This window comes from Dendrobates tinctorius, unplaced genomic scaffold (assembly GCF_039654945.1).
Source record: "Dendrobates tinctorius isolate UK_male_01 unplaced genomic scaffold, ASM3965494v1 ptg000132l, whole genome shotgun sequence".
Classification (NCBI taxonomy): domain Eukaryota; kingdom Metazoa; phylum Chordata; class Amphibia; order Anura; family Dendrobatidae; genus Dendrobates; species Dendrobates tinctorius.
The window spans coordinates 6,209,226-6,236,358 of NW_027361800.1; the positions used below are offsets into that span (position 1 = coordinate 6,209,226).

At 43.3% G+C, this 27,133-nt stretch overlaps 1 protein-coding gene across 6 annotated transcripts in view; it reads right to left on the reverse strand.

The window, feature by feature from the left end:
* The window catches only part of LOC141048054 (scaffold attachment factor B2-like), a 350,882-nt gene that overhangs the window by 33,893 nt on the left and 289,856 nt on the right, over positions 1-27,133 (reverse strand). For 4 of the 6 annotated variants that reach the window (XM_073543402.1, XM_073543397.1, XM_073543396.1 and 1 more), the window contains one exon: positions 20,548-20,603. In XM_073543402.1, coding sequence (XP_073399503.1) covers positions 20,548-20,603 — 56 coding nt within the window. Of the gene's footprint in view, positions 1-6,382; positions 6,430-20,547; positions 20,604-27,133 lie in introns of all 6 variants that reach the window. The other 2 variants (XM_073543398.1, XM_073543399.1) reach the window with 1 other exon arrangement.

Here is a 27,133-nt window from a genome sequence, read left to right on the forward strand (position 1 = left end):
CAGATTCTTTCTTCCCTTGGCATCAAAGACCTTGCCCTGTCCTGGATTTCCCCATACCTTTCTGACCGCATATTCAGTGCTTCCCACTCCCACACTACCTCCTCATCCCGCCCCATCTCTGTTGGAGTCCCTCAAGGCTCTGTCCTGGGACCCCTACTTTTTTCCATCTATACTCTTGGCCTAGGACAACTCAAAGTCCCATGGCTTCCAGTACCACCTGTATGCAGATGACACTCAGATTTACTCTCTGGCCCAGATGTCACCTCTCTGCTGTCCAGAATTCCAGAGTGTCTATCAGCCATATTCTCCTTTTTCACCTCTCGCTTCCTAAAACTCAACGTAGACTAAACTGAACTCATTATCTTTCCTCCATCTCACGTATGTTCCCTACCCGATCTATCCATTATGGTAAACGGCACCTGAAATCCGCTGCCTTGGAGTAACTCTCGACTCTGCCCTGTCCTTCAAACCACACGTCCAATCACTTGCCACCTCCTGTCGCCTCCAACTCAAAAATATTTCCAGAATCCATCCCTTCCTCAGTCTACTAAAACTCTTGTACATGCCCTCATCATCTCCCACCTTGACTACTGCAACACTCTCCTCTGTGGTCTCCCTGCTAACTCTCTTGCACCACTCCAGTCTGTCCTCAATTCTGCTGCCCGACTAATCCACCTTTCTACTCGCTACTCCCGTCTCTCCCCTCTGCAAATCCCTCCATTGGCTCCCAATTCCCCAACGAATCCAGTTCAAACTACTAACACTGACCTACAAAGCCATCCATAACCTTTCCCCTCCCTATATCTCTGAACTAATCTCCCAATATCTTCCCTCACGTAATCTTTGATCCTCCCAAGACCTCCTACTCTCCTGCACACTTATTCGTTCCTCACACAACCGCCTACAAGATTTCTTCCGAATATCCCCTATCCTCTGGAATGCCATGCCTTAACACGTCCAATTATCCACCACCCTCGGATCCTTCAAATGGAACCTGAAAACCCATCTTTTCAGGAAAGCCTACAGCCTGCAATGACCATTCTGCCGCCTCACCATCGCCTCATCACCACCAGAGCAGCTGCACCCCCAACCTTCTGTCTCTTCCCCACTATCCTGTAGAATGTATGTCCGCAAGGACAGGGTCCCCTCCCCTCTGTACCAGTCTGTCATTGTAAATTTGTTTACTGTTAACGATATCTATAATTTTGTATGTAACCCCCCCTTCTCATGTACAGCACCATGGAATTAATGGCGCCATATAAATAAAAATCTGGCTCCAACTTTGATTGCTGTTGCCAGATCAGCTTTGCAGGTTGGAGCCATGTCATGGACCATTTTCTTCAACTTCCACCAAAGATTTTCAATTGGATTGCGATCCGGACTATTTGCAGGCCATGACATTGACCTTATGTGTCTTTTTCAATGAATTTTTTCACAGTTTTTGCTCTATGGCAGGATGCATTATCATTTTGAAAAATGATTCCATCATCTCCAAACATCCTTTCAATTGATGGGATAAGAAAAGTGTCCAAAATATCAACATAAACTTGTGCATTTATTGAAGATGTAATGACAGCCACTTCCCCAGTGCCTTTACCTGTCATGCAGCCCCGTATCATCAATGACTGTGGAAATTTGCATGTTCTCTTCAGGCAGTCATCTTTATAAATCTCATTGGAACGGCACCAAAAGTTCCAGCATCATCACCTTGCCCAATGCAGATTTGCGATTCATCACTGAATATGACTTTCATCCAGTCATCCACAGTCCACGATTGCTTTTCCTTAGCCCATTGTAACCTTGTTTTTTTTCTGTTTAGGTGTTAATGATGGCTTTCGTTTAGCTTTCCTGTATGTAAAACCCATTTCCTTTAGGTGGTTTCTTACAGTTCGGTCACAGACGTTGACTCCAGTTTTCTCCCAATAGTTCCTCATTTGTTTTCTTGTGCATTTCCTGTTTTGGAGACATATTGCTTTAAGTTTCCGGCCTTGACTCTTTGATGTCTTTCTTGGTCTACCAGTATGTTTGCCTTTAACAACCTTCCCATGCTGTTTGTATTTGGTCTAGATTTTAGACACAGCTGACTGAACCAACATCTTTTGCAACACTGAGTGATAATTTAACATCTTAAGAGTTTGATAATCCTCTCCTTTGTTTCAATCAACATCTCTCGTGTTGGAGCCATGATTCATGTCAGTCCACTTGATGCAACAGCTCTCCAAGGTGTGATCACTCCTTTTTAGATGCAGACTAATGAGCAGATCTAATTTGATGCAGGTGTTCGTTTTGGGAATGAAAATTTACAGGGTGATTCCATAATTTTTTCCTCAGAATTGAGTGATTCCATAATTTTTCCCCTATGCTTGGTTTAAAAAAGTAACCATTACTGACTACAACATTTTTTGTTACTGATTTCTTTTAGTGTTTCTTAAAGCCAGAAAGTTGCCATTTGAATTGACTTTAGTTTTGTGCCATGTCTGTAATCTGCTTTTTTTCTACAAAATTAAACAACTGAATGAACATCCTCCAAGGCAAGTGATTCCATAACTTTTGCCAGGTGTTGTAATTGCTATTGGACACAGGTGAGGGAGATTCGCCGAAAACATTGGGGCATTTTGACCACAGACCTCCAGACTTCTAGTATTGTAAGTGCGCAGCCTCTTCTCACAGCTAGGAGTGTTCCAAATCTTAGGGATATGCACACTAGAAGTCATTACACTAGACAGACTGTAAGGCTTAATCGAGGCATCTCTTTAAGAGGATCCTTTGCCTGTGGCAACTGAACATCTGTCCCCACATGCACCTGACTAGTGATACTTTTGTTAATCCCAGAGATGAAAGATTCAATTTTATAACTTATATTAATTGTAAAACCAGTTGCGTAATTTACGCCTTCATTTGTCCCTGTCAACAGGTCTATGTAGGCCAAACGTCCCAGGAGTTACGACGCAGAGTTCAGAAACATTTTTCCACCAGTAATTTGGCTCCCTCTGACCAAATGAACTGAAATACCATGACTTTGGTGGTGGCTCACTTTCTTACCCATCACTCGGATAGGATTACCAACACATGGGTGGTGGGACTGGAGAAGATTTTCATTTCTAATAGAGGTGGTTGCCCTAAGAAACTTCTGTTACAGGCAGAGTCCCGTTGGATTTTTAACTTCAGTTCCACCACTCTGACAGGTCTCAATGAAGAATTACTATTTATGGGTTTTTTGGGTTAAGGTTGGCTATCAGCTGTGTTCTTATTCTCTACTCTCGTGTACAGGGTTGTCACTTTTATTGGATTTGCAGCCATCCAGCAACTGATGCAACCCAGTACCAGACTCTCACCTATGTCAAGCTTCATCTTATCAACGATGGTCTTTGGACTTATTAGTAGGCGTTTGTTTTGCTGGATATGCATTTATCCTACTGAATATAAGACTCTCATTGGTGTCAAGTGCCGTCTTATTGGACATCATTGTTTGAACTTGTGGCTCATCTTTTGGGCCTGTTCCGGTAACCCCAATTCTCGCTGAACTATACTCAGGATATTTGTTTTTCACGTCTTTTGTCCGAAAGGTCACCTTTACCATCAGTTTGGTGATTGCGCTTTTTCTACTTGTTGTCTGTATATAAATTGCGGTTATGTTTACCCTTTACCTGTTCTTATGGTATGTGATCTCATATCTGCAGTATAACATTGTCTAGTAATCTTGTATTACGGATCTTCTTCCACCTTGTTATGGCTCATGAGGTTTTTAGATCTTTGAGAGTTCTCCAGTAGAACCCTCTTCATCTATGAATTTATATCCTTCCTTTACCTCCTTACTATGGTATTTCTTCATAGCCTTGGTCTGTAAGACTTTGTGGCTTTTACATGTGTCTTCCATTTGTTATTTAGGGCTTTTTCAATTGTTGGACCAAGGATTTTATGCTTCATAATCTGATCATTCTTTCCTTCCCCTTTCAGGGGTATATGGACACGTTTCCTTCCCCTTTCAGGGGTATACAGTCCTGGCCAAAAGTATTGACACCCCTGCAATTCTGTCAGATAATACTCAGTTTCTTCCTGAAAATGATTGCAAACACAAATTCTTTGGTATTATCTTCATTTAATTTGTCTTAAATGAAAAAACACAAAAAGAATTGTCCTAAAGCCAAATTGGATATAATTCCACACCAAACATAACAAAGAGGGTGGACAAAAGTATTGGCACTGTTTGAAAAATCTTGTGATGCTTCTCTAATTTATGTAATTAACAGCACCTGTAACTTACCTGTGGCACCTAACAGGTGTTGGCAATAACTAAATCACACTTGCAGCCAGTTGACATGGATTAAAGTTGACTCAACCTCTGTCCTGTGTCCTTGTGTACCACATTGAGCATGGAGAAAAGAAAGAAGACCAAAGAACTGTCTGAGAACTTGAGAAACCAAATTGTGAGGAAGCATGAGCAATTTCAAGGCTACAAGTCCATCTCCAAAGACCTGAATGTTCCTGTGTCTACCGTGCACAGTGTCATCAAGAAGTTTAAAGCCCATGGCACTGTGGCTAACCTCCCTAGATGTGGATGGAAAAGAAAAATTGACAAGAGATTTCAACGCAAGATTATGCGGATGTTGGATAAAGAACCTCCACTAACATCCAAACAAGTTCAAGCTGCCCTGCAGTCCAAGGGTACAACGGTGTCAACCCGTACAATCCGTCGGCGTCTGAATGAAAAGGGACTGTATGGTAGGAGACCCAGGAAGACTCCACTTCTTACCCCGAGACATAAAAGAGCCAGGCTGCAGTTTGCCAAAACTTACCTGAAAAAGCCTAAAACATTTTGGAAGAATGTTCTCTGGTCAGATGAGATAAAAGTAGAGCTTTTAGGGCAAAAGCATCAACAGAGTTTATAGGAGAAAAAAGAGGCATTCAAAGAAAAGTACACGGTCCCTACAGTCAAACATGGCAGCGGTTCCCTGATGTTTTGGGGGTGCTTTGCTGCCTCTGGCACTGGACTGCTTGACCGTGTGCATGGCATTATGAAGTCTGAAGACTACCAACAAATTTTGCAGCATAATGTAGGGCCCAGTGTGAGAAAGCTGGGTCTCCCTCAGAGGTCATGGGTCTTCCAGCAGGACAATGACCCAAAACACACTTCAAAAAGCACTAGAAAATGGTTTGAGAGAAAGCACTGGAGACATCTAAGGTGGCCAGCAATGAATCCAGACCTGAATCCCATAGAACACCTGTGGAGAGATCTAAAAATGGCAGTTTGGAGAAGGCACCCTTCTAATATCAGGGACCTGGAGCAGTTTGCCAAAGAAGAATGGTCTAAAATTCCAGCAGAGCATTGTAAGAAACTCACTGATGGTTACCGGAAGTGGTTGGTCGCAGTTATTTTGGCTAAAGGTTGTGCAACCAAGTATTAGGCTGAGGGTGCCAATACTTTTGTCCGGCCCATTTTTGGAGTTTTGTGTGAAATGATCAATGTTTTGCTTTTTGCTTCATTATCTTTTGTGTTTTTTCATTTAAGACAAATTAAATGAAGATAATAATAACAAAGAATTTGTGTTTGCAATCATTTTCAGGAAGAAACTGAATATTATCTGACAGAATTGCAGGGGTGTCAATACTTTTGGCCATGACTGTATGGACACATCTGTTATTGCATGTCATCATGTACAGGTTCAATAAAAATATTTATTCTTCTACTCTATGCCTGGTTAATATTTACTTGTATATCATATCCTGGCTCATCTTGTGTTTATCATTTTCATATTTTTTCATTTTTTTTAATACTTTATCACAAAAAAATTATTTTTATCAGTTATACACATTTTTTGCTTATTCATTGGTTTCTTCCCCTCTTATTTTGATAGTGTTTTTTTCTTTATATACAATTATAAACACATGGTTTCTTCTTATATAATTATTTTGCCTTTTTTTTATTTTCTTACAATAATTTTGCTATTTGGTTGTTATTTCATACAGGTACCATGTTTGATATACTGCCATATTATCAATTATTCTTTTTTGTCCTTTTATCATTATACTGCTAGGCGTTTGTCTTATGTATGCTATTCTGGTTTAAATTTCTGTTCAGCTCCCTTGCTTGAGTCTCCCGGGGGCTGCACATGTGCCCTATGGCTTCTGCACGTCTCATGTGCGTTCCTGCGAAGCGCACCAGGGGAAGAGTCCTGAGGAGATCATTTGCATATTCCTAGTGCCTTCTGGGATAAGAGAAAAGTCTCCGCGACCTCAACGATCACTGGGTTTTGGCCGCTGCAGCTGAAAAGAGGATATCGGTAAATTTTGGCTCATTTTTCATCGTTTTGAAATCTCAATATGGAAGAGGCCAGGAGCCATTTGGTGAGCTGCAATTCTTGCTACATGTTCACAGACTTACCAGTGGAAAAGCCAAACTTCCCATACCACAAATGCAAGCTTGTGTCCCTGTTGGAGGAAAAGTTGCAAAATCTCAGACAGGTTAGCTATGTTAAAGATCATTAAGGAAGGTGAAGAGCAGAGTTATCTCTTCATATTACAGAAAGAGAAGAAATTCGAAGTGCACCTGAAGAAACAGAGGAATGAAAACATGTGACCCAGAGAAGCAAGAGGATCGGGAGGCAGACAGCACCCATACCGCTCAGGAACCAGTACCAGACTCTTACGCAGGAGAACGATGAAGAAATACATCAGCATAAGACTTTGCCCACGATGGACTACTTGCTAAGGATGGGGTGCATCTTACGAAGACTGGAAAACATATTTGTAAGTCGCCTTGCTACACTCATCAGGAGAGCTTTAAACTAGAACAATGTGGGAAGGGAAGCAAAAGGCCAGAAAAAGCCATACACCTAGCAAATGCTATTGAGAACTCTGGTATTAGAAGTGGGAGGAAAGAACAAAGACAAAAAAATATAAATAAAAATATTGGAGAAAGAGAAACCAATCACAAGCTAAAATGTTTCTACATTAATGCACAAAGCATGGGCAACAAACAAGGAGAACTGGAACTAACACAGAAAGAGAAATATGTCATTGGAATCACAAACTTGGTGGGACGATACACGATTGGAATACAAGGCTAGAAGGATACAACTTATTTGCAAGAAACAGACTTGATAAACGAGGAGGAGGTGTCGCATTGTATGCTAGAAACGCGTATATCTGCACAGAGGTTGAAGCTTCAGAGACTGGGAGTTCTGTGGAAACTGCTTGGGTAAGAATACAAGGACAGAACAATGGAAAGGACACCATTGTAGGCATTTACTACAGGCCGCCCCTGCAAGCTGAAGATATGGATGAACTCTTTATGCATCAAATGGCCAAGTTCTCAAAAAAATATGACATAGTTGTCATGGGAGATTTCAACTATCCAGACACTTGTTGGGAATCTCTCTCAGGCAAAACTAACAGGTCAAGGAAATTATTATCCTCTCTTGCTGACAACTTTATCTTCCAAAAGATAGGGGAGAAAACAAGGGGATCTGCTACCTTGTACCTAATCCTTATAAACAGGGAGGAAACGGTTGAGGAGGTAAAAGTGGCTGGGACCCGAGGAGGTAGCGACCATGCTATTTGAGTTCTGGATAACTAGAGGAGGAAGACCTGTGAAGACTCAGACGTCAAAATTAGATTTCAGAAAGGCAGATTTTAAGGGATTCAGAAAGAGAATTGGAGGGATCCAATGGCTGGATATCCTTAAGGACAAAAATGTCCAGGAAGGATGGGAAATCTTGAAAAATGAAATTTTCAAAGTACAATTGTTAACAATTCCGAAAAAAGAAAAGAATAGGAAGCATTTAATGAAACTAGGATGGATGAACACAGAACTTAAGCACATGCTAAAAAGGAAGAAAGAAATTTTTATAAAATGGAAAGAGGGAGGCATATCTAAAGAAGAATATAATGCTGTCTGCAGAACCTGCAGGGCACAAATCAGATTAACTAAAGCTGACAATGAATTGAGGCTTGCAAGAGACGTCAAAAGCAATAATAAAGGATTTTGGGGATATGTCAAAAGTAAAAGAAAAGTCAAAGATGCTATAGGATTTTTACAGGATAAAAATTATGAAATGGTAAGACAATGTTGAGAAGGCCGAACTTTTAAATTCCTATTTTGCATCTTTCTCTCAGAAAGGAAATATAACATCAACTGATCTTCACTGTCTTATTAAGGGAATAGAAGAATCCAGGATATCTATAAACAGAAAGATAGTGAGGAAACACTTAGCTAACCTAAATGAATTCAAGTCTCCAGGTCCAGATGAATTACACCCCAGAGTACTGAAGGAGATAGCAGAAGAAATTTTTGAACCCCTCTCCATAATCTTTGAAAATTCTTGGAGAAAAGGAGAAGTCCCAGAAGACCGGAGAAGAGCAAATGTTGTTCCTATCTTCAAAAAGTGGAAGAAGGTGGACCCAGGTAACTATAGGCCGGTGAGTCTGACTTCTATACCAGGAAAGATCTTTGAACAAATTATTAAACATGTATGTCAGTACCTGGATAAGAATGAAGTCATTAAACAGAATCAGCATGGGTTTGTAACTAATATGTCATGTCAGACTAACTTAATTTCCTTCTATGACGGAATCACTGATTTGGGGGGGGGGGGGGGGGAGATCAGGGAAATGCTGTAGATATAGTATATCTTGACTTCAGCAAAGCATTTGACAAAGTATCTCACACAATCCTTAGTGAAAAAATGACTAGGTATGGAATGGACAAGGCAACTGTTAGATGGATTCATAACTGGCTTAGTGATCGGACCCAAAGAGCAGTGGTAAATGGCTGCACATCCAGTTGGAAGAATGTCTCAAGTGGGTTACCATAGGGCTCTGTCCTGGGCCCTGTATTGTTCAACATCTTTATCAACGATTTAGATGAAGGAATTGAGGGTAAACTGATTAAATTTGCTGATTATACAAAGCTAGGAGGGATAGCTAATACTAGAGAAGAGAGAGGATTCAAAAAGATATAAACTGGAGCAGTGGGCAGCAACTAACAATGATTTTTAACAGGGAAAAATGCAAAGTACTACATCTGGGCAATAAAAATGAAAAAAGTATATACAGAATGGGAGGAATAGGACTAAGCAACAGGCACATGTGAAAAAGACTTGGTTATACTAATAGATCACAGACTGAATAGGAGTCAACAGTGTGATGCAGCAGCAAAAAAGGCAAATGCAATTCTAGGATGTATTAACAGAAGCATACAGTCTAGATCACGTGAAGTCATTATTTCCCTCCACTCCTCTTTGGTCAGACCTCATCTGGAATACTGTGTCCACATTTTAAAAAAGACATCAACAAACTGGAGCAAGTTCAGAAAAGAGCGACCAGAACGGTGACTGGTTGGCATACCTTGTTTTATGAGCAAAGGTTGCATGATCTGGGAATGTTTAGTTTGCAAGAGCGAAAACTGAGAGGAGACTTAATAGCGGTCTACAAATATCTCAAGGGCTGTCACATTGTAGAAGGATCATCTTTATTCTCATTTGCAAATGAAAAGACTAGAGGCAATGGGATGAAACTGAATTGGAGGAGACAGATTAGATATTAGAAAAAAACTTTTTGACAGAGTGATCAATGAGTGGAACAGGCTACCACGAGAAGTGGTGAGTTCTCGTTCAATGGAAGTCTTCAGACAGAGGCTGGACAGACATCTGTCTGGGATGAATTAGCGAATCCTGCTTTGAGCAGGGGGTTGGACCAGATGGCCCCTTCCAATTCTACAATTCCACTTCACGCATGTGCACTCTCTTTTTGGCTGAGAGATCGACCCGTCTGCACCGGATTCCCCTGTGCACGTCAGCCTTTGAAACCTGTTCACCGGCCCACACTGGTATGTGATCAAACTTGACATAATTAGTTATGTTTAGTTTTAGCACTTCCCCTGACGAGGCCGTACATGCTACGCGATATGCGTGTTGCCACTTCCCCTGGGCTTCCACTCATGGCCCAGGCTCTCTTGAACTTTCCTGTATACATGAGCTTATTCTGGTAACATTTCTTCCCCATGTTTTCTCATGATTGGGTTCTTTGGACGCTGATTATCACATTTATTGTTGGGCTTTCTAGCTGGCTAGTTTTTAGAATGGTGTCACTTTTGGGTATTTTCTGTTATTTCAACCGCCACACTTGCTTCAAATGTGAGGTGGTCCCTAAAAAAATAGTTTTGTAAATTTTCTCGGAAAAATGAGAAATTGCTGGTCAACATTTAACCCTTATAAAGCCCTAACAATGAAAAAAAATGTTTTCAAAACTGTACTGATGTAAAGTTGACATGTGGGAAAAGTTATTTATTAAGTATTTTGTGTGACTCCACTCTCTGATTTAACCCCTTAAGGACCAAGCCATTTTGTAGGTTAATGACCAGGCCCTAATTTTGAAAATCGGATCACTGTCATTTTATGTACTTATAACTCCGGAACGCTTCAACGGATCCCGCTGATTCTGAGATTGCTTTTTCGTGACATAATGTACTTCATGGTAAAATTTCTTCGATATGACTTGCATTTACGAAAAAAACCCAAATATGGCGAGAATTTTTTAAAATGTTGCTGTTTTCAAACTTTTAATTTTTATGCCCTTAAATCAGAGAGATATGTCCCAAAAAATAGTTACTACATAACATTTCCCACATGTCTACTTTACATCAGCACAATTTTGGAACCAAATTTTTTTTTGTTAGGAAGTTATAAGGGTTAAAAGTTGACCAGCGATTTCTCATTTTTACAACAAAACTTACAAAGCCATTTTTTCAGGGACCACCTCACATTTGAAGTGAGTTGGGGGGGGGGGGGGTGTCAATATAACAGAAAATACCCAAAAGTGACACCATTCTAAAAACTGTACCCCTCAAGGTGTTCAAAACTACATTCAAGAAGTTTATTAAACCTTTAGGCACTTCACAAGAATTGAAGCAATGTGGAAGGAAAAAATGAACATTTAACTTTCTTCGGACATAATTTATTTTGTCAAGGGTATCAGGAGAAATGAACCACAATATTTGTTGTGCAATTTCTCCCGAGTACACAGATACCCCATGTGTGGAGGAAGACCAAACTTTAGGCACACGGCAATGCTCAGAACGGAAGGAGAATTATTTGAGATTTTGAATGTCAAATTGGCTGGAATCGAGAGTGGACGTCATGTCGCGTTTGGAGAGCCCCTGATGAGCCTAAACAGTGGAAACCCCCCACAAGTGACCCCATGTCGGAAACTAGATTCCTCAAGGAACTTATATAGATGTGTGGTCAGAGCTCTAAGCCCTCAAGGGCTTCACAGACGTTTATAACAGAGCTGTAAAATTAAAATATCATTTTTTCCACAAAAATGATCTTTTCATCCCCAATTTTTATTTTCCCAAGGGTAACAGGACCCCAAAAGTTATTGTTCAATTTGTCCTGAGTATGCTGATACCCCCATATGTGGGGGCAAACCACTGTGTGGGTGCATGGCAGAGCTCAGAAGGGAAGGAGCGTCGTTTGACTTTTTCAACGCAAAATTGGCTGGAATTGAGATCGGACGCCATGTTGCGTTTGGAGAGCCCTTGATGTGCCTAAACAGTGGAAACCCCCTAAAAGTGACACCATTTTGGAAACTAGATCCCCCCCCAAGGAGCTTATCTAGATGTGTGGTGAGTACTTTGAACCCCCAAGTGCTTCACAGAAGTTTATAACAAGCAGTGAAAATAATTTTTTTTTCCCACAAAAACCACCATGGTTACTTACCGGTAACCGGTTTTTCCGGAACCCATGACAGCACACCTGAGAGAGGGATCCGCCCCGCCAGGACAGGAACCTACTGAGATATAAGGGGCGGCACCTCTCCCCCGCTTCAGTTGGTTACAGAGCATGAGAGGACTTCCCAGTTAGTTAATCCAACACCACATCACACAAATGCACCCTACTAATCGTGCACACCCATACGGTGAAAAGGGGGGGAATATATGGGTGCTGTCATGTGTTCCGGAAAAAACAGCTACCGGTACGTAACCATGGTGATTTTTCCCTTCTCCCATGACAGCACACCTGAGAGATTTTTGGAGACTTCTTATCACCTTAGGGAGGGACCACCGCTTATAGCACCCTTCTACCAAAGGTTAAGTCAGCCGAGGAGGATAGGTTTAATCTATAGTGCTTAAAGGTTGAAGGTGAGGCCCAGGTAGCGGCCTTACAAATTTGTTCAATCGATACCTCTGCCTTTTCAGCCCAGGCGGTCGCCACGGCTCTGGTGGAATGAGCCTTGATGCCGTCAGGAATCGGAACACCACTAGCCGAGTAGGCTACACTAATGGCCTCCCTAATCCATCTGGCAATAGTCCCTTTTGAAACCCTATAGCCTTTCCTGGCACCCTGAAAAGCTACAAATAGGGACTGGGACCTCCTCCACTGGCTAGTGACATATATATTCTGGCAGGGCTCTCTTAACGTCCAAATTATGGAATTTTTCCTCCCCTGAGTTCTTTGGATTTTCGCAAAAGGATGGAAGGATAATCTCCTGACTTCGATGGAAATCTGAAACTACCTTAGGCAGATAAGCGGGGTCTGTTTTTAATACCACCCTGTCCTGAAAAATTTGTGTATAGGGTGGATTCACTGAGAGAGCCTGCAAGTCGCTTACTCTACGGGCCGATGTAAGGGCCACTAAAATGATCGTTTTTAGGGTAAGATATTTTATGGGTTGTTGTTGTAAAGACTCAAATGGTTCTTTTGTAAGGGCCTCTAGTACTAGGTTTAAATCCCACAGGGCTATCCTAGGTATTGGGATAGGCCTAGACCTATGGCTGGATTTGATAAATCTGGCTACCCATCTATTTGCTGCCAAGTGGCAGTTATAGAGCGCACCTAGTGAAGATACCTGAACTTTGAGTGTTTACCGCTAACCCCAGCTGCAATACTGATTGTAAAAACTCAAAGATGGCATTAATCGGGGGCTCTTGTTCTAACGGCTTACCTAGGAATTGCAGGAATTTATTCGATGTTCTGCCGTAGATATTGGTCGTCACTGGCTTTCTACTCTTTAGCAGGGTGGCCACCAACCCGGGAGAGAACCCTCTATCCATTAGAAGCGACCTTTCAAATTCCACGCCGTCAGATGGAATCCCTTGACCTGAGCGTGGAATATTGGACCTTGAGCTAGTAGGTCCGGGATTTCTGGCAGAACCCATGGATCTGAGAGGGACATCATTCGTAGCAGAGCGAACCAGGGCCTTTTTGGCCAAAATGGGGTTATTAGGATCACCCTGGTTTGATCATTCCCGATCTTCCTGACTACTGTTGGGATCAGGGCCACTGGGGGGGGGGGGGGGGGGAACGCATAGGCTAGTCTGAAGTCCCACGGAATCTGCAATGAGTCCACTGCCCATGGTTTTTCCCTCGGGTTTAGTGAGCAAAACCTCTCTATTTGCCTGTTTTTGTTGGCAAAGAGGTCTATCACTGGTTTCCCCCAAAGCTGTGTTATTTTTTTGAAAAACGGACCGATTTAGAGCCCATTCTCCTTGCCTCAGAGTATTGCGGCTCAGGAAATCGGCTTCTATATTTTCTGCCCCCTTTATGTGCAAGGCTGTTAGGGAGTGTAGGTGTTGTTCCGCTCTGCAAAGAATGTCGCTCGCTGCCTTCATTAGGGAGTGTGATCTTGTACCCCCCTGGTGGTTGATGTACGCCACCGTTACTTTGTTGTCTGACATAATCCGGACATTACGACCCGAGTAGGGGAACGAAGTGGCTTAGGGCTTTGTTCACTGCCCACAGTTCTCTCAGGTTGGAAGATGCGCCCATCTCTTGAGGCCTCCAGGACCCCTGGGCCCCATGACCCCTTAGGTGTGCCCCCCCACCCCGAGGAGCTCACGTCTGTCAGTATTATATCGGTCGTCTGTCTGTACCATGGCATTCCTGAAGCCAAGTTTGTCCTGTCCAGCCACCAGTTGAGAGAGTCTCTGGCCTCTAAGGATAGCTCCAGTCTTCCTTCGAAACGCCCTCTCAGCGATCTTTGTGCTGACAGTATCTCCCCCCTGAAGCTGTCAGGTGTGAAATTGACCCCACCTGACCGCCGGAATACAGGACGTCAGGGTACCTAGGTAGAGACATCGCGTTTCTCAATGTCAAGTGAGGCTGGTCTCAGGCAGCCAAAGTCACCTTCTCCACCTTCTCTATTTTGGTATCCGGTAGCAGACAAGCTTGCTGCTCTGAATCCAGGATAAATCCTAGGAAGGTCTATTTTCTTAGGGGCTGTAGTTTTGATTTTTTGAAATTTATCATCCACCCTAATTCCCGTAAGGTGTCGGTCACCCGGCTCAACTGTGCCGTACAGTGGTCCTCTGAGCTGCCCACTATTAGGAAATCTTCCAAATAGGGTATTATGACTGTTGTGAATTCGGAGGAAGGCTGTCACCACCACTATGACTTTGGTAAAGACCCTCGGGGCTATAGATATGCCAAATGGAAGGGCCCTGAATTGGAAATGCCTGAGCACGCCCTGGATATAGAGAGCCACTCAAGTATTTTTGATAACCTGGGTGGATGGGGATGTGATAATATGCATCCTTTAAAATCGACTACGGCCATAAAACAATCTTGATATAGCAGTTTTATGGCTGTAGCCACCAATTCCATCTTGAAGGTGTGATTTTTTTATCCACCGATTGAGGCCTCTGAGGTTTACGATTGTCCTGAACGATTGATCTGTTTTTTGTTTTTTTTTTATCAGAAAAAGGGGGGAATAGAACCCCATTCCCTCCTGTATGTTCGGGACTTCGGAAAGGACCTGCTTGTCTACTAGGCTCAGGATCTCTGATTCTAAGGCCAACTGCTCTTCGATCGCCTTCCTGATAGGGGTAATGACAAATGCTGTTTTTGGCATGCGAATAAAGGGGATCTTCAGGCATTCTCTTATAATGCATAAGATCCAGGTATTGGAAGAGATCTTTCCCCAGGCCTGAGAAAAGAGTGCCAATCTCCCCCCTACCGGAATGCTGGTGTCATTGTGGGGATTTTTTTTTTTTTTTTTTAAGTGGAGGTGCCTCCACCAAACATAAATCCGGACTCCTTTTTTCTTTTATCTTCCCATCTTCTACTGTCGGCCAGAGGACGACCCCTGTTGAATCTTGCTCTCCGAAAGGGCGGCCTTCTCTGATCTGCCGGGAATCTGGGAAAGCCTTTCTTCCTATTGCTTGCTTTCTCCAGGATATCATCTAAGTTTTTCCCGAATAAAAAAACGACCATCGCAGGGGAGAGAGCACAGTTTAGCTTTAGACTGCAGGTCACCTGGACAGCCTTTAAGCCACAACGCGCGTCTGGCGGCATTTGATAACCCTGCCGCCGCCCTAGCTGTCAACCTCAGAGTCCGCCGAGGTGTCTGCCAAAAAAAAGCTGCTGCCCCATGCAGAAGATACATATCTGCCAATATTTTTTTCTCTTGGGACTTTTGACGCTAGTCTCTCTTCTAACTGCTGCAGCCAAATCATTAGGGAACGTGCCGTGCAGGTGTCTGCTATTGCCGGCTTCAATCCTCCTGCTGTTGCTTCCCATGCATGCCCTAAATAGGAATCTGCTTTTTTGTCTAGAGGGTCCCCCTAAGAACCCGAGTCTTCCAAGGGCAGAGCCGATTTTTTGGAAGACATGGACACCGCTGCATCAATATTTGGAACCTTGTCCCATATTTCTGCATCCTTGTGCTCAAGATTGTGAGCCCTCGAGAGCAGGGTCCACTCTCATCCTGTACCAGACGTGACTTGTATTGTTTAAGATTACTGTACTTGTATGTATTATGCATACCCCTCCTCACATATAAAGCGCCATGGAATAAATGGCGCTATAATAAAAAATACTAAAAAAGGGGTACCGTCTCTTAGAGGAGGAGGGAAGAGCCCCTGATCTCTCGGGTTTCCTCCATTCTCTCTCAATGAGTGGGTGGACCTTTTCATTAACTGGAAAGGTCCGTTTTTTCCTCTCTTGTAGTCCCCCAAACATGACATCCTCCAGGGATTTAGCCACTTTTTCTTCCTGTAGGCCCATCGTTGCTCTGATGGCCTTAAGGAGAGCATCCGTGTCTTCTACCGGAAAACATGGCTTACCACCCATGTCACTGTCTGAGGAATATGAGGATGGGTGTTCGGTCTGAGACAAGGCCGAAGAGGAGTTTGACTGAGAACTAGGGGGATTCTTTCTACCTTTTTTCCCTTTTTTCAACAAGGTCTTAATTGAACCTTCCATCTCTGACCTAAGGGCCGACAAGGTTGGCTGCGAAACTAGGCACTTCTTTGCCATGGTTCGCTGGGTGCAACTGGCACAGAGGTCTTTCTGCCAGTCTCTTGCTAGGGGGCTTTTACATATGGCACAATCCCTATTGTTCTTCTTACTCCCCGCTTTCTTAGGCTTTTCCTACGGGGTTAAACATACAACAGGTTAAACATACAACAGGGATCCCCTATTAACAGATTGCTAGCATTCACGAAGATCACTCACCACCCGTAATCAAGGGTACCAGACTCTGAGGCTGCGTCGGAGCACGTGATCTGTGCTCTCTGGATCTTGTGAGAGTCCCCCGACCTGCGACTGCTGCTTGAACGGCTTCCATGCTTGCAGCCGGAGGGCTGTGAGGGAGGCAGAGTTGGTGGAGACAGTGATCGCTCCTGCTCTGATTCCATGTTTGATCGCCCGCCATGCCGCTCGTTTAAATAACCTGCCTCCGTCCTGGTGGGTGTCTCCTCCCCTCCCCCTGCGACCGCCGGCCGACCGCTTTGGAAAAGTCGGCCGGCGTCACACCCGGCGCCATGACACCGTCGCCTAGCTGACGTCAGTTAGCGCGCCCATGATCCTTTGCGCCGCTGACGTCAGCGGCCGGAAGACGCCCACGGCACTCGCTCGCTAGGTGCGCTGGGGGAGCGAGGCGCGGTGGAGCCTCCAGGAGCCGCCACACAAATGCCCACACGAACCCGGAGCCCGAGGGACCACCGGGGACTGTGCCTCCAGGACCTGACGGCCGGCGCTACAGGTAAGGCACCCTGTTCTTCCCGTGCCGGGACGGGCCTGGGACCTTTATCCATGGTAGGCACCGCTGACAGTGGGATTCCCTTCCAGGACAGGAACCCAACTGAAGCGGGGGAGAGGTGCCGCCCCTTATATCTCAGTGGGTTCCTGTCCAGGCGGGGCGGATCCCTCTCTCAGGTGTGCAGTAATGGGTGAAGGGAAAATGATAATTTTGCCCCCAAATTTTATTTTCACAAGGGTAACAGGAAACATAGGACCCCAAAAGTTGTTGTGCAATTTGTCCTGAGTGCGAGGGTAACAGGAGACATAGGACCCCAAAAGTTGTTGTGCAATTTGTCCTGAGTGCGCTGATACCCCATATGTTGGGTGGAACCACTGTTTGGGCGCATGGCAGAGCTCAGAAGTGAAGGAGCACCGTTTTGGAATGCAGACTTTGATGGAATGGTCTGCGGGTGTCATGTTGCGGTTTGCAGAGTCCCTGATGTGCCTAAACAGTAGAAAACCCCCACAAGTGACCCCATTTTGGAAACAAGACCCCCAAGGAGCTTATCTATATGTGTGGTGAGCACTTTGAACCCCTAAGTGCTTCACAGAAGTTTATAAAGTAGAGCCGTGAAAATAAAATGATTTTTTTCCCACGATTTTTCCCCAAAATGTTTATTTTCACAAGGGTAACAGGAGAAATTAGACCCCCAAAGTTGTTGTGCAATTTGTCCTGAGTACGCTGATACCCCATATGTGGGGGTAAACCACTGATCGCTATACTGCGATCTTTGGGAGGCAGAATGAACAAATCCACAAAAGGTGAAGAATTGGTTTTATTTTTTTACACCATTCCTCATGCGGTATTAGTGATTAGGTGACTATTCTTCGGGTCGGTGTGATTACAGAGTTACCAGATTTATACCCTTTTTTCATGTTTAGCTTCTGTCACACACTAAAAGACGCTATTTTTTGGAAGAATTTTTTGTAAGATTATTGCATCACCGTATTTTGAGAGCTATAATTTTTCCATATTTCGGCCGACAGTCATGTGCGGGCTTGTTTTTTGCGTGACGAGGTGATGTTTTTATTGGTACCATTTTCGGGCACAACTTTTTTGATCGCTTTCTATTCCGATTTTTGTGGAGGCAGAATGAACAAAAACCAGCAAATCAGGAATTGTTTGTTTTTTTTTCCATTCCGCCCGTGGTAAAATTTGTAAGGCAGCTTTATTCTTCAGGTCACTACGATTACAGCGATACCTCTTTTTTGCTTTGGCTTTTTTTTTTTACACAAACTTTTACAGAAAAAAATCATTATTTTTGCATAACTTTATTCTGAGAGCTATAACTTTTTTACTTGTTTTTTGCTGGACAATATGACGTTTTCAGCGGTACCATGTTTATTTATATCCAGTTTTTTGATCGCGTGTTATTGCACATTTTCCGAGCGGTATGATGATACCGCTTGGAAAAAGTATCATTTGATACTTTGTTTTTTTATGGTGTTCACTGAAGAGGTTAACTAGGGTAACACTTTTATAGATGGGATTTTTACGGACGCGGCGATACCAAACGTGTATTTTTTTTGTTTATACTATTTTTTTTTTTTACATAAAAATGTGTATTTTTTAGGAGAATTATTTAAAATTATTCTTTATTTTTTTTTTACATTTTTTAAAATAATGTTTTTGTTTTACCTAGTCCCTTTATGGACTTTGACTTTTGTTGCAGGTATAATACATTGCAATGCTCCAGCATTGCAATATATTATACCTATGGAGAAAGCTGCTGAGACCATACTGTGAGCATGGTCTCAGCGGCTTTCCATGGTCTCAGCGGGTCATCATGGCACAGATGGGGCCATTAAGTACCAAATTGTCTGCCATTAAGGGGTTAAAATGATCAGTATCAGTAAGGGTACAGTCCCACGGTCAGTAAACGTTGCGGGTTGGACACTGCGTACATCTGCAGAGTCCAGATGTTGCAGCATAGTGGATGGGATTTCAAGTAATCCCTTGTCCACTATGCGTGAACAAACACCTGATGATGACCCGCGGAGACGAGACATGCAGCGCGTCTTTTCCAGACCACAGCAGACGCAGCGGACATGTGCTGCGTCCAAAGAACTGCCAATTACGGACCGTGTGCACCCGGGCGAAGGGGGCCTTAGAGACCGTGGCCAAGGGTCAGGGGGTGGGAGACACCGAGGCAAAGGGGGGTGGGGGGGTGGGACACAAAGGTGAAGGAGACAGAGATGGGGAGGGAGAGAGAGGAGAGTGTTAAAGGGAATCGCTAGCTTTTTGACAATGTAGGAGACGACCGATTCCAGTGATGTATCACCTACTGGAATACTTAGTGAGTGAAGTTTTGAAAAAAATCCCAGTTTTATCAAAAGCAGATGGTTACTGGACTAGCAAACCTGATGCCAGGTCATCATGAGCTCTGTATAAGCCATACCATTTGACTGGCAGCTTTCAGCCCATGTACAGTCATACACACATTTCCAGAATATAGGACAAACCTTACGATAGCACGTGCTCATCGTGAACAGTGAAATGATGTGTCGGCGAGGAGTTTATAAGAGAAGTATTGCCCATACTCGACTGTTAAAAGTTAGAATTACTACAGGTCACTTCCAGCAGAAAAGCCAAGGCTAGGTGTGACATTCTAGTAAGAGGTGAAAGGTTCCTTACCACTTTTGTTTAAAAAAAATTGATTTACTGCGGGGGGGGGGGATGGGGGTGCGTCTTAGAATGCAGATATACCTTACCGGCCATGGTGGAGCAGGGTCCCAGGGTTGCTGCCGGAGGACGCAAGAGTGAAGCGTTGCCTCTCAGCGCTGAGATCTCATCTCCCGATATCTTGGGGCCGGAATCTCCATCTGCGCATGCGCCTCCCCCGGCAGCCATTTTCCGCGAGTCCAACACATAGTAAACCACACAAGTGCAGGGGCTTTCACAAAATGTTGGCAGAGTCCCCGCATCACCAAACACCCGCAGCGGCGCACATCGGAACACCCCTTCATCCAAGCCTGCGGCCTGCAGCAACGCTCCACTCTTGCCTCCTCCAGCAGTGACCTTGGGACCCCGCTTCATCGCAGACACCACTTCTGGTAAGCAATAAGACGCATGGATTATAAGAAGCACCACCATTTTATAAAAAAAAGGGTTTTTTCCCCCCTATTTTTCGCCTCAAAATTTGGGGTGCGTCTTATAATCCGATGTGTCTTATATCCGCAAAATACGGTAAATCCTTGAAAAAAATTGATGATTGCTATAGTTTGCATCATGCACACATTTTGCTGTGTTTGCATGTTTGTGTTTTAGTTTTGCTGTGATTTGTGTGAATTGTCTACAGTACATGTTTAATAAAGATTAATTCACCAAAAACGCAGAAAAAACACACTGCTTGTGAACAGTGTCTTATAAGAATATAATGCAACGTTGTTCATTTTAACTCCTTAATTCTATTTATACAGAATATAACCTGTTGAGGGTATGTGACGAATGAAGATGAGAAACACTGCTGTAAAACACAAAATACTGCAATTACAGAAAGTAGATACCAGAGCTTTTATTTTTTATTACCAGGTCTGGCACGTTCTTCCATCTTACGACCATGATCTCCCCAGTCACGTCCATCTCTAGGCAAATAAAATATGAGATTATTAGGAGCATAAGAATTATATATAATTTATTGCTGGAAATTCCTATATTTTGCTAAACACACAAAAACATACAAAAGTGCACCTCACTAAATTAGAATATCATCAAAAGGTTAATTTCAGTTCTTCAATACAAAAAGTGAAACTCATTACATAGAGTCGTTACAGAGTGATCTATAACAAGTGTTTATTTCTGTTAATGTTGATTATGGCTTACAGCCAATGAAAACCCAAAAGTCATTATCTCAGTAAATACTTTATAACACCAGCTTGAAAAATTATTTTAAAATCCGAAATGTTGGCCTACTGAAATGTATGTTCAGTAAATGCACTCAATACTCTGTACATTATAGGAGTACAACAAATATATACCATATGCATTTGTGTAATTTATATCCTGGCCGCTGCATTCACACACATCCACCGCCCTGGCATTAACTCTCCACACTCCATCCATATTGGCCCCTCGCTCCTTTCCTCTCCTATGTATAGCACTCATGCTCTTTTCACATTGTTAAATTGCACAGATCCAGCCAGTCCCACCATTCAACACCAGAGACGCTCTCACAAATCACTTAACCATCTGCTCACTCTTTCTATCCTCCTTCTCCTAGTTGCAGGAGACATTGCTCCCAACCCTGGTCCCCCATGTTATAGAAAGTCAAACCCCCCCACTGCTACACTCAGAAACCCCTCTAATCTTATTAATATTCCCTGCATGCCATCTGTCTCTCTTAATTGTGCACTTTGGAATTCTCGCTCAGTGTGTAACAAACTCTCCTTCATTCATGACTTCTTCCTTTCTAATTCTCTTAACCTTCTGGCTCTTACTGAAACCTGGATCCAGCAGTCAGATACTACCGCTGCTGCTGCTCTTTCATACGGGGGGCTACACTTCTCTCATACCCCAAGATCAGACAATAGAGCTGGTGGAGGCGTTGGTCTGCTCCTATCACCAAAATGTACCTTTCAGGTTATCCCTCAACTACCCTCACTTGTCTTCCCTTCTTTTGAGGTCCATGCCGTCAGACTCTACACCCCCTTCTCCATGCGAGTGGCGGTGGTGTATCGTCCTCCCGGCCCCTCCCATCAGTTCCTGGATCATTTTGCCACTTGGCTTCCACATTTTCTCTCCTGTGACATCCCTACCCTCATCATGGGAGATTTCAACATCCCCATTGCTCTTCCCCTCTCCCCATCTGCTACTCACCTTTTATCTCTAACCTCCTCATTTGGCCTTTCGCAGCTTACTAATTCTCCAACGCATGAAGACGGAAACTCCCTCGACTTGGTCTTCTCTCGGCTTTGTGCAGTGGATGATTTTGCAAACTCCCCTCTCCCGCTCTCTGACCACAATCTTCTTTCATTCTCTATCAAGAACTGCCAGGCTGCTCAGGTCACCCCCACTGTCCAGACTTATAGAAACACACAGGCCATTAACACCCAGAAACTTCTGAAGAACTTGCAGTCTTCATTGGCCCCTATCTCCTCCCTCTCATGTCCTGATTCTGCTTTGAAGCATTACAATGAAACACTTCAAACTGCCCTGGATGAATTTGCACCCCCTATAAATAGAACACCACAACGCAGACGGCGACAACCCTGGCACACGGTGCAAACACGTTTCCTGCAGCGGTGCTCCAGGTGCGCCGAACGTCTGTGGAGAAAATCCAATCTACACGAAGATTTCATCCATTTTAAGTTTATGCTTAGAACATACAACACTGCCCTTCACCTCTCCAAACAAACCTATTTCAACACCCTCATCATCTCACTGTCCAATAACCCAAAACGTCTCTTTGACACTTTTCATTCTCTACTCAATCCAAGAGTACAGGCCCCAACCACTGAGCTCCGAGCTGACGATCTGGCCAATTACTTCAAAGAAAAAATTGACCAGATCCGACAGGAAATTATCTCCAAATCCCCTCATACCATGCACTGTCCTCCCTCCCCCACTGCATCTAACTCACTCTCTGATTTTGAACCAGTCACAGAAGAAGAAGTAAGCAGGCTCCTTGCATCTTCTCGCCCAACTACTTGCACCAGTGACCCATTTCCGTCACATCTCCTCCAGTCCCTTTCCCCTGCTGTCACCCCTCACCTAACTAAAATATTTAACCTCTCTCTCTCTTCTGGTATTTTTCCCTCCTCATTTAAGCATGCCATCATACATCCACTACTTAAAAAACCATCCCTCGACCAAAATTGTGCCGCTAACTATAGACCTGTCTCTAATCTTCCCTTCATCTCTAAACTCCTGGAACGCCTGGTCCACTCCCGTCTTATCCGCTATCTCTCAGAAAACTCTGTTCTCGACCCTCTCCAATCCGGCTTCCGCTCTTTACACTCCACTGAAACTGCCCTCACTAAAGTCTCTAATGATCTGCTAACAGCTAAATCAAATGGTCATTACTCCATGCTAATTCTCTTGGATCTCTCTGCAGCATTCGACACTGTGGATCATCAGCTCCTCCTCACTATGCTCCGTTCCATTGGCCTCAAGGACACCGTTCTCTCCTGGTTCTCCTCCTATCTCTCCGACCGCTCCTTTACTGTTTCTTTTGCCGGTTCCTCCTCCTCTCACCTTCCTCTTACTGTTGGGGTTCCTCAAGGATCGGTTCTAGGCCCCCTCCTCTTCTCCTTGTACACTGCCCCTATTGGTCAAACAATCAGTAGATTTGGTTTCCAGTACCATCTCTATGCTGATGACACCCAATTATACGCTTCTTCTCCTGACATCACGCCAGCCTTTCTAGAAAACACTGGCGATTGTCTAAACGCTGTGTCTAATATCATGTCCTCACTATATCTGAAACTGAACCTATCAAAGACTGAACTCCTTGTGTTTCCTCCCGCTACTAATGTACCTACACCCGACATTGCCATTTCCGTCTGTGGTTCCACTATTACTCCCCAGCAACATGCCCGCTGTCTTGGGGTCATACTTGATTCCGAGCTTTCCTTTGCCCCCCACATTCGATCACTGGCTCGCTCTTGTCATCTGCACCTCAAAAACATTTCTAGAATTCGACCTTTTCTTACTTTTGACTCTGCAAAAACTCTTACTGTTTCTCTTATTCATTCTCGTCTCGACTATTGTAACTCTCTTCTAATCGGTCTCCCTCTTACAAAACTCTCCCCTCTCCAATCTGTCTTGAATGCTGCAGCCAGGATCATATTCCTCACCAATCGTTACACCGATGCCTCTACCTTGTGCCAGTCATTACACTGGCTACCCATCCACTCCAGAATTCAGTATAAACTTATTACCCTCACCCACAAAGCCCTCCATGGCTCAGCACCACCCTACATCTCCTCCCTTGTTTCAGTATACCACCCTACCCGCGCCCTCCGTTCTGCTGATGACCTGAGGTTAGTATCCTCAATAGTCAGAACCTCCCACTCCCGTCTCCAAGACTTTACACGTGCCGCGCCAATTCTTTGGAATGCACTTCCCAGGTCAATACGATTAGTCCCCAGTCCCCACAATTTTAAGCGTGTCCTGAAAACGCATTTATTCAGACTGGCCTATCGCCTCAACACATTAACCTAACCTATCCCTGGGTGGCAGAGCCAAAAATTTTACCATAACCAGGTTCCCAGCATCATGTTCCCACATGCTTTATGCATCCATTAGCCCTCTGTGTCTGTACTGTTACACACTTAACATTATGGCTGGTCCATACAATCAGGGCAACTGTTACCACCCACCTTTCGTGTCTACCTCTTTCCTCATAGACTGTAAGCTTGCGAGCAGGGCCCTCACTCCTCTTGGTATCTGTTATAATCTACTGTATGTGATTATTGTTATGCTGTAATGTCTATTGTCTGTACAAATCCCCTCTGAAATGTAAAGTGCTGCGGAATATGTCGGCGCTATAAAAATAAAATTTATTATTATTATTATTATTACTTGGTTGGGGGCTTCTTATGCATCAACGCAGCGTGGCATGGAGGTTGTTTTGATGGCAGCCTTCAGCTCGTCTGCACTGTTGGGTCTGGTGTCTCCTCTTCCTCTTGCTAATACCCCATAGATTCTCTATGGGGTTAAGGTCAGGCGACTTTGCTAGCCAATCAAGCACAGAGATACTGTTGTTTTTAAACCAGGTATTGTTACTTTTGACAGTGCGGATAGCTGCCAAGTTCTGCTGGAGAATGAATTTTCCATTTCCAAAAGCTTGTCGGCAGAGGGAAGCATGAAGTGCTCTAAAATTTCCTGGTAGACGGCTGCACTGACTTTGGTCTTGATAAAACCCAGTGGACCTACACCAGCAGATGACATGGCTCCCCAAACAATCACTGATTGTGGAAACTTCACACTAGACCTCAAGCAGCTGGGATTGTGTGCCACACCACTCTTCCGCCAGACTATGGGACCTCGATTTCCAAATGAAATGCAAAATTTACTTTCATCTGAAAACAACACCTTGGACCACTGATCAGCAGTCCAGTTCTTTTTCTCCTTGGCCCAGGTAAGACGCTTCTAGTGTTGTCTATTGGTCATGGGTGGTTTGACAAAAGGAATATGACACTTGTAGCCCACGTCCTGGATACATCTGTGTGTGAGGACTCATGAAGCAATGACTCCAGCAGCAATCCACTCCTTGTGAATCTCCCCCAAATTTTTGAATGGCCTTTTCTTAATCCTTTCAAGGCTGCGGTTATCCCGGTTGCTTGTGCACCTTCTTTCTACCACACTTTTTCCTTCCACTCAACTTTCCATTTATATCCTTGGATACAGCACCCTGAACAGCCAGCTTCTTTAGCAATGACCTTTTGTGGCTTACCCTCCTTGTGGAGTGTGTCAGTGACTGCCTTCTGGACATCTGTCAGGTCAGCAGTGTTCCCTGAGATTGTGGAGCCTACTGAAACAAACTAAATGACCGTTTTAAACACTCATGAAGCCTTTGCAGGTGTTTGTTGATTATTCTAATTTACTGAGATATAGACTTTTGGATTTTCATTGGCTAAAAGCCATAATCATTAACATTAAAAGAAATAAACACTTGAAATAGATCACTGTTTGTACTGACCATATAATATATGATTCACTTTTTGTATTGAAGAACTGAAATAAATTAACTTTTTGATGATATTCTAATTTAGTGAGAAGCACTTGTATATACAGGGTGGTCCAAAAGTAGGTGGACAGAAAATAACATTTATTTTGATTTATATATAAAATTATATTTACTAACACAAGCATAACTGACAATTAAATTTTATTCTGGACAATAATACAAAAGCCCTTAAATTTTATCAACACAGGAGCTCAAACTGTTTTCCATCACAATTTGCAAAGCTTTGAAGTCTGCCTCTTACGCTTCGACAAATATTTCTGCACAAGTCTCTTTGGGTATTAATTTCTTGAAATGAATCTGTTATCTAATTTTTCAAATCACTGACACTTTCTGGTTTTCGACTATAAACTTTGTCCTTGAGTACTCCCCAAAAGAAAAAATCCATTGACAAGTCTGGTGAACGTGCCGACCAATCAAGTGGGGCCTCTTCAGCCAATCCATTTATTAGGAAATGTTTCATCAAGATACTCATGGACTAGTCTTGAATAATGTGGAGGGGCCCCATCTTGTTGGAAATATTTCGGGATGCTTATCTCCTGTGACTGTTCCATTAAAAAAAAAAAAAAAAATGGTGCAAAAACACCAAAACTTTAAATACCACCCCAAACATTTACACCAGGCTCATTTAGTTGTTGCTGTAATGTTAAATGCATGTTCTCATTATACCAGTAAATACAATTACTGTATGTCTTAATATGGCCAGATAATTTGAAAGAAGCTTCATCACTCCACATAAGGTTATCTAAAAGTTACTGGATTTTCTTCAAATTCGTTACGCATAATCTCACTAAATTACGATAAGCTTTCCACCCAATGGATTTCAGGATTCGCATGATGGAAGCTCATGAAATTCCCAATGCTAAAGAGACTCTTCTGGTGGACTTTTTTGGACTCTGAACGAATGTTTCAGCAACAAGATGTTTATTATTTTCTGTACAGGCTGTTTTGGGTCGACCAGCTTTTGGAACATTAAGGATTGAGCCAGTGGCATCGAATTTGTCACAAATGCGGTAAATGGTTTTGGGGCTTGAGTACCAAATCTTTCAACCCAATTTGCTCTGTTTCAGCATTTTGAGATTTCCAATACTCTTAAAATCCATTTTCTTTGATCTATATTTAAATTATTTGCCATTATGGGTTATCTGAATTATCTATAAAGACAACAGATTTGTGGGAGATTTATCTATGAAAACTGGATGTGAAACTGACTCCGTTGCCCTTAGCAACCAGATTCCACCTTTCATTTTCCAAAGAGTCTGAAGAATGAAAAGTGGAATCTGATTGGTTGCTAAGGGCAACTGAGTCAGTTTGACTTTACACCATGTTTGATAAATCTCCCCCTTCATAACCCTATTACACACACTGTCCACCTACTAATGGACCACCCTGTATATTAGGTTGTCTTGATTTCAGATAAATGTGAAA